This window comes from Centropristis striata, chromosome 1 (assembly GCF_030273125.1).
Source record: "Centropristis striata isolate RG_2023a ecotype Rhode Island chromosome 1, C.striata_1.0, whole genome shotgun sequence".
Taxonomy (NCBI): Eukaryota; Metazoa; Chordata; class Actinopteri; order Perciformes; family Serranidae; genus Centropristis; species Centropristis striata.
Genome location: NC_081517.1, coordinates 11,062,520 through 11,071,165, shown reverse-complemented (window position 1 = coordinate 11,071,165; position 8,646 = coordinate 11,062,520). Strand labels below are relative to the sequence as shown.

The 8,646-nt window shown below is 43.1% G+C and overlaps 1 protein-coding gene across 1 annotated transcript; it reads right to left on the bottom strand.

The window, feature by feature from the left end:
- Positions 1–4,904: 4,904 nt before the first annotated feature.
- On the bottom strand, positions 4,905–6,117 carry LOC131970083 (transmembrane protein 121-like). The gene has a single exon (XM_059331352.1). The coding sequence runs from the start codon at positions 5,910–5,912 to the stop codon at positions 4,905–4,907; it is 1,008 nt and encodes a 335-aa protein (XP_059187335.1). The 5' UTR covers positions 5,913–6,117.
- Positions 6,118–8,646: the final 2,529 nt, after the last annotated feature.

Genomic DNA, 8,646 nt, shown 5'->3' with positions numbered 1-8,646 from the left:
GAAGAGGCAAGCTGCAGCATCGAGGCTCCCCTATCTCCAGGATTACGCTCCGGAGGTAATGGAACAACGCCAGAAATACTGAGACATGATGTCGGAGCTGTACAACCTGGGCTTCAAGCCGGCGCTGCACTATCCTGCCAGGCTCGTCATAGTGACCAAGGATGGAGATAACAAGAGACTGCTTTCGGTGGCACAGGCCAAGGACTTCATAACATCCATTCGCGCGGAGGATGCCTGACTGAGGAGGACGGTTGGTAGTCCGAATATAGTTCACTCGACACACTGTGTTGATGCTGATGTTCATTTATTTCTCTGCACACTGATTCACTCTTTATTTAAAGAGATAATGTGTAAATGAACAAAATAACTTTTCTATCTGTGCTTACACAGACGCGGTTTTACAATAGAGGCAAGGTAGGCAACTGCCTGGGGCCCCACCAACTTCCCCGAACTGCAGGGGCCCCCAGACCAGCTGCCCACTCTCCATTCAGCTGGGAATCGGGGCACTCAGTGATCCCCAGCCATTGCGTTTTTAAATGTAAATGTAAATTCGTATGTTTAAATCGGAAACAAAGACAACAAACTAAAATACAAAGAAATAAAGTATCCGTCTACACCCCCTCCCATTTTGTGTTATAATGGACTATTCCATCCAGGCCATGATCGCGAGAGTTCCAAACTTATGTGACGGAAGTGGAGGGAAGTTTGGAAGACGTTACGTGAGCGGTGAAATTGATATCAACAGTTGGAAAATGAAGCGAAACTACCCAAGTGGTGCCACCAAAAGAAGGAAGCGGGAGGAGGCGAAATCAAAAAATGACGCACTCCCGAAGTTGACAACATTTTTTGTCGAGGAGCAGCAGGAGGCAGCGGCTAATTCAGAAGGGGAGGAGGTAACCATAGTAACCGCGTCATGCTCGAGCTCTGACAGAAGAGATGTCAACAATGAGGAGGTGGTGAGTAGCAGTCCTGATTCTGTTGACCACCACGAAAGTGTTGTCATCATCGGAGATGATCCGGCGTTGTGGCCCAACGTTTTCAGTGACTGTCAACGTAAACTGCAAACTAGTAACTAACTGTAAAACATGTTTGTAGAAATTACAGTAAAACACTGTAAAATTGCATCTGAAATAGGTCGTAAACATTGTACATCACCCTAGTAGATACATTTAGTTACTGTAAATCAAAGAATAGTATAAAACTTTAAATTCTACAGCCATAAACTGTAGAAAAGAAAGTAAAGTTGTAAAGTTAATGGAGAAATACCATGATGACACAATTATCCTAAAAGTAATGGGATTATTCAGTATAAAATTACAGTTTTTGCTGATATTTACATTTACATACGCTCACTGTATTTTTACGGTGAAGTTCTGGCAACCACAGCTGGTATTTTACCGTAATTTAAACAGATTTTTGTTTTTACAGTGTATATAGCCTATATGTATACATATGTATAGTTGAAATGATCCCTATCTTGACAACAGTGAAACGCTGCTTACATAAATCTATCAATAATAATAATAATCAAATAATATATGTAAAATGTAAAAAACAATCTGAGTGGAGCCATTCTGCATGATGAGTACTTTTACTTTTGATACTTTAAGTACATTTTGATGTTGATACTTTTTTACTTTTACCTCAGTAAGTTTTGAATGCTGGACTTTTACTTGTAGTGGAGTAATTTCACAGTGTTGTATCAGTACTTTTACTTAAGTAAGAGATCTGAATACTTATTCCACCACTGTTAGTTACATTCCAACAGTGCGTACACAGCGTCAGGTGAGTGTCACCATGGTTCTCACCTAGCAGCAGGATTTTAACCACGTTCATCATGGTATTTCTCCATTAACTTTACAACTTTACTTTCTTTTTTACAGTTTATGGCTGTAGAATTTAAAGTTTTATACTATTCTTTGATTTACAGTAACTAAATGTATCTACTAGGGTGATGTACAATGTTTACGACCTATTTCAGATTCAATTTTACAGTGTTTTACTGTAATTTCTACAAACATTTTTTACAGTGTGTGTGTGTATATATGCTGTAAATATATATATACAGCAAAAAAAGTCAACAGAATTAAATAACATAAAACTCTTTTTGTTAAAAGTAAGGATTTGAAGGGCCCCCTAGCTAAATTCGCCTTGGGCCCCCAAATTGCTAAATCCGCCACTGTGCTTACATGGACATGGAACTTTTGACCTCAGATCTGAATTCATGCTGTCAGCTAAATTACTCCTGTATAGGTTACACTGATTTGTATTTCTGTTTAATGCCTGGTTTGCTATCAGTGTAATTGAAGTGAGTGGGTTTTGTACTAATTTGGACTGAGTAGTCCCTTTATTTCTAGGGTAATTGTGTCCTTGTGACATTATGGTATTTCTCCTATAATTTAACATTTAAAAAATAAAAAGGGTAAGTTTTCTACAGTTTAAAAATTTGATCCTTGATTTACGGTAATTAAAAGCTTTTACTACGGTGATATTCAATTTTTAATTTGACGGTGTTTTGATGAAACATTGCAAACTTGGTACAGGATACACATATTGTTTACATGTTTACTTGATGTTTTCTTAAGACCCATGGGGTCACTACTTATTACTTATTAGGGGAAGGGACCCCAGAAGTTAAGTTAGCTATAAGCTGTGAGCCAGAGAGCTCAGATATGGTTCTAGTTACAGGAGTAGCCCGAGGTAAGGTGCTGGCACTTCAGGGATATGTGCCCCCTGTCATGTATTTCTCATTAAAGACACCAACAGATGTTTAACTCCATTTATTTTTCAGGAAACTTCCTCAGCTTGCATATCCGTTAAGCTGCTATATTGCTCAAAACTTTCTGTTTTCATGACATTCAAAATAAAAGCATGTAACATCTCTGATTCCACCACATCTCCCTTTTTAATAAAGAACAGGACAGAGGCAAATTAGGTCCATATACAACTAAAATAAACTCTGACCTCTCTTAAGCCTGCATGAAATGAACACCATGCGATCTTCAGAACAAAACTTTTCCCCACTACACACTGGACCAACATCTCTTTTAATTCACAAGTCTAGTCTATGAGGTTTCACCACCACTCTGCCAAACCTAGTTCTGGTAGGGACAGGTGTAATGTCTTTTGAGTCTGATTTGGGGACTCAAGGTGATTTGGAGTGTTTGGGACAGACTCAACTGGCTGAGTTGGTGTGCAGGGTGTCTGACTCTGAGGAACAGTCTCTGGAAAGGGAACAAGATGATGTCTGTTGCGCCCTATTTTATACAGTCTATGGTTGCGCCTAATGGTGCCTGAGGGACTGTCCACTACATATGAGCGGGTGTGGAGTGAGTTGAAATCACAGTGCCTTGAGTCTTGGTATCCGTAATCCACACTGGCTCTCCAGGTGTGAGCTGACGTAGATTTCTCACGCGGTGTCTCTTGTTGAATCCTCTTGTGTCCCTTATCTTCCTCTCTCTCTTTTTCTGCAACCGCAGCCCTAACAGGGAGCTCTGGGCTGAGTAGAGAGGGGTGCTGGGGCACTGGTGTACGAAGCCTGCGGCCCATGAGTAGTTGAGCAGGACTGTAGCCGTTTGACAATGGAGTAGCTCTAAATGCTAACACAGCAAGATATGGATCTTGACTTTCTTCAGTAGTCTTTTCACTGTTTGTATGTGTTGTTCTGCCTCACTGTTGCTTTGAGCAAATCTTGGGCTGCTATTTGAAAATTAATTTTGTTAGGAGTTGTAGTTTGAGTCGTCTCTTTCCATGACGGACTGACACTCACCGTACACCGACGTCATTGATATAAGGAGGAGCTTCATCACATCTCTAGAACTTCCCTCAGACAGAGCGTTGTTCCTACAGCAGCTTTGACGGCTATTTTATCTCTCAGCAGGAGAGGAACCTGAGAGACGTAGTGTGTTCTGATCTGTTGAACTGCACCTGGAAACAAATACTGAGAGATAAAAAGGACAAACGGTGAAATCCAGCTGAACTGATGAGACACGCAGAGAGATTCTTACTGGTTCTAGTGTTCCTGTCGGCAGAACAGAACCTGTCTGAGCAATGAGGCAAACCAGGAAGATCCTTCAGCTGCATTCTACCAGATAATCCAGCAGGGGGCGCTGACCGCTGCAGAAGCATTTGGCTCCATTAATTTCAATACAAAATAAGAAAACTTCTCACTTGATTTATTACCTCAGAAATGCTTTTTAAGGACAACACTAGTCCCAATCACTAGTAAAAAAATCTTCTTCAAGATAATCTGATGTTAAGAAAATAGAAGATAAAGAATCATATAATTTGGGTCGTGGCTAGCTTTGATTGACAGGTGGCTAACAAGGTGAGCTGTCATCAGGAGAGAAGCAGAACAATGTGTATCCATGGCAACATGTCAATAAAGTTTATAAGTTAAAATATATTAAGAAAAGGACGGTTAGCAGTTTGGTCTCATAACTTTGACCCTTTCACTGTATTTTCACTTAATGACTTAATGATTATTTGAACGTTTTGTTCATTAAAATGTCATTTTCAGCGTTTGGTTGGACTAACAGACACTCCAAGGAGTCGCTGTTCAGTTTTCTTAGGTAAGTAACATACATTTAGTTTTTGTTTCGTGCCAAAATTAACATTCAGTTCATGCTCCAGTTAATGCTAACATGAATCAGTCGGGTTGAGGTGTAGAGAGGCTTGTAGTCAGTGACTAGATCCCTCTCGCTCCTCCACAGTCCAAATGTGTCCAAATGTACAAGTGTAACTCTGAACTCGATGCCTCAAACGGGCCACAAGCCAACGAGACGTCACTACGTCCATTAATTATACAGTCTAAGCTCATAACAAAATAAAATATCTGAAGTGTTTGTCTGGACACCAGGAGAAGGTTCAGGTCTGAAGATGTCACTGCCGCTCTCATCCTGTCCTCATGGTTCATCACTCTTCTCCTCCTCCTCCTCCTCCTGATCCTGCTCCTCCTCCGGTATAGTGGTGAAGTCCTGGATCAGGACCCGGGGCAGCTCCACCGGCTGGCTGCTGGATGTCTGGAGGTCCTGAGGGTGGTGGTGGTGCGGCTCGTCTCGTGGCTCTGCGGCGGTAGCGGCGTTCGGCGGCTGGTGTCGCCTGTATTGCTGCAGGCTGCAGAGCTTCACCACGATGGCGACCACGTTCTTCCCCATCATGACCGCGGACACTCGGACGTCCCCGTAAATCAGCAGGTTCCCTCCACGGATCAGCAGGGTGACGACGTTGAGGGCGGCCAGGCTGAGGATGGGGTACAGCATCATCCTGTGGGGGACGACGTTGACGCCCTGCAGGCTGATCTCACTGAGCGAGATGCAGGGCAGCACCAGCAGCAGGATGTAGCAGTAGAAGAACATCAGCCCCTCCACCCACAGGGGGAGCCCCGCTCCCCCCAGCTCCCACAGGTCGGCCTGGACGTCCACCATGTCCAGCAGGTCCACCACCACCCAGAACAGACGGCTCCGGATCTCCTCTCTCTTCCTGTACGGCCTCAAGTACTCCAGGTGGTCGATGGCCGCCAGAGTGACGAACACAACGGGCGGGCAGACGGACAGCAGCAGCGTGAGGGCACCGCGGGACATGCCCACCACCTCCACGTCCACGCCCTGAGACTTGTAGTTCTGGTACACAAAGTAGACCTTGATCTCCAGAATGAAGATGTAGAAGAACCAGAGGATCATGGCGTAGCCTCGCCGGGCCGTGTGCACCTCCGACCCCGCCCACACGGCGACGAACCGCAGCACCACGAGGAAGCAGGCATCTCCCGCCAGCACACTGATGCACACGCCGACCCACCGGGGGCCCGAGTTCTGCTCCAGCAGGTAGGCGTCCATCAGGGCCAGGCTGGTCATGATGAGGCCCGCCGTCAAGCACACGTGGGGCTTGTTGGCGGCCGGCCAGGGGGGAACCATCGCCGGGACAGAACACCTCAAACCGACAGCTGCAACTCCGCTGGTAACTCAGCTGGTAAGATTCTCAAGAAGTCAGACAAAATTTTGCAGGTTCTCCAGAACCAGAACCAGAACCAGGACCAGGACGGTCAGAGCCTGCTGCAGTATGAGAGTTTTCCTAACAACAGGTCTGTGAATCTGTTAAGTGAAAGTCAGTGTTCAGGCTTCAGTAGTTGTCTCTCTACAACAGATGTTCCTTCTGTCACTGAAGGGCTTCCAGTTCTGTAAACTCCTCGTGGTTCACTGTTTCACTGTGTGTCTGTTTGATTGACAGCCGTGCCCACTTGCTCCTCGCAGGTCCGATGTCACTTTCAGGTTTCAGAGAGAGACAAAGGTCCAACTGCTGCTTCATCCATCAGCTTCGATCTGAACCGGACAAGAAAACGAAGCTTCCTGCAGCTCGGCCACAAAAGTTCCTTAATGTTTCTCCCTTAAGGAAGCTGCTGCTTTCCTTCCATAGATTTACACAGAAATCCAGACGACGAAGCGAACAAGTCACCGAGGAAAGAAGAAGAAGAAGACGAGAGTCTCTCCACAGCAGCAAACAGTGTAAACTCCTCATCTGAACTGACCTGACTCTCTCTCTCTCTCTCTCTCTCTCTCTCTGGGGCATTTCATCACAGAGAGAGAGGGAGAGAGAGAGAGAGATGCAGTTCATGCATGACCTTATTTCTGTACACACACCAAACTTCCTCCACATGTGGGTCTCTGGCTCACGTTTTGCTGCTGAGGAGATGAAACGCCATCGAGAATCGTAGCAGAGAGATAACAGAAAGAATAAAAGCCACGCCCCATCCCAGTGGAGAACACCACGCCCCCTCACAGTGAATCATGCCCCATGATCCTGAGATGCTGTACTACCTGCAGGAGAGTTCAGACTGTTGCATTTAATTAATCTTACCTCACAGTATACCACTGATTTTCACACGTTTTTTTGTCATACGTGTAGCTATGATAAAGGAAACATGTTTTGGTGTGTTTTATTATTCATAGTTGGCTTAACAGTAATAGAATATTCTTATATGCTATAAGTGACCAGACGTCCCAGATCAAAACTGGGAACATAATCCCAGAGAAGGGGGAAAAACGGTCAGCTACAGTCAACAATGATCATGTGCTAATAGTTTTTAGAAACTGTGATTGTATGTTCTATTTTGTGTTGACATTGCAAGATCTGTGTCTCCAATAACTTCTCTGTAAGTCATAATTCTTACCAAAACATTCACACATTATGTGATTGGTGGTTGTAGCTGATATGAAAACGTTCAGGTGTTTATATATGATTATTTTTAAGTAGCCTATTTGGCAGACGCTTTTATCCGAAGCGATATACATAAAAAATACATATAAAACAATCGCTGTAAACATTATCATAATTTAAGGAAATAATTTTAATACAAAATATCAATACAAAGTGTCAAGACCGAATAAACTCTTTGCTGCTGCAGCAACAGTCAAGAGTCTATAGGTCCCTAAGATTTAGATATCTAATGTATTCATACATTGGTCATGTAGGATATACATAGCCTATATGTATATATAACCTAATCATATTGTTTCTTCAACTTAAACATAGCGGACCGTTTTTTTCCCCACTTCTCTGGAATTTTGTTCCCAGTTTTGATCTCGGAAGTCTGGTCACGTATAGCATATAAGAATATTCTATTAATGTAAATAATAAACTATGAATAATAAAACATGTGTCCTTTATTATAGCTACACGTATGACAAAAAAAACGTGTGAAAATCAGTGATAAACTGTGAGGTAAGATTACTTAAATGCGCTGACAGTTCATTGCTCCTGCCAAACTAATTACACTGAGTGGAGCAGATCACCACTCCAAGATGGCGGCTGAATTTCTCACGTCACAGCAGCCAATGCTGCGTCTATGTATATACATGTCTATGCGCTGAACTACCTGCAGCAGTTCAGACTGTTGTTGTCAGTAAACATGATACATGCTGTTCTGTTTCGTCTCCAGCGTGTGAACCTGTAGCCTGTCCTCTCTGAGGCTCGTCAGTCTCATGTAACGCTGTGAGATCCTGCTGCCGGCTGGCTCACCAACTATTCTCTAAACAAATTTCTTTTTCACTTTGAATGTAAATTTTGGTACCAAAGTGGATAAAAAGTGTCAGTAGATTCCCCACTGTAATAAATATAAATATCATTAATGTTCCAACTGCAATAAATCAACTTAAATTATTTGAAAATTAAGACATTTAAACAGTTTTATATTAAAACTTTAATTGTATTAAAGTACAATTAAGATATAATTTTTTATATTAAAATAAGATTAAAAATAATTGTTCCCGTTGTGTGATGTAAGCAGTGAGGTCTGGTCTCAGTGACCTGCTGGTATCTAGGCTGAGCTTTTTCTGGAGGAGCACATGAAAAAGTAATGAGGATGTTCTGGATGAATCGTATTAGCCCAAATACTAAAACTCCCCCACCGTGCTACGTTCACCAACATGTCACATGTGAGACTCTGGCAAATCAGCTTTACAACCTGAAATTAGAGAACACTGATCATACAGCTTTACTGATCCTGAAGGGGTTCAAAGGAAGGTTCATCCTCTGAGGAGCAGAAATGTGACTTCAGGCGAGCAGGAGCATCGTTCCTGTAGGTAAATAAAGGCGTCAGTATAATAAACGTGCAGAACAAAGAACATACGGTTAGTTTATTAGCGGAGCTCA

What these genes read in the sequence shown, in the direction of transcription:
- LOC131970083 (XM_059331352.1), bottom strand. Translation starts at nt 5,912, where the DNA reads ATGGTTCCCCCCTGGCCGGCCGCCAACAAGCCCCACGTGTGCTTGACG.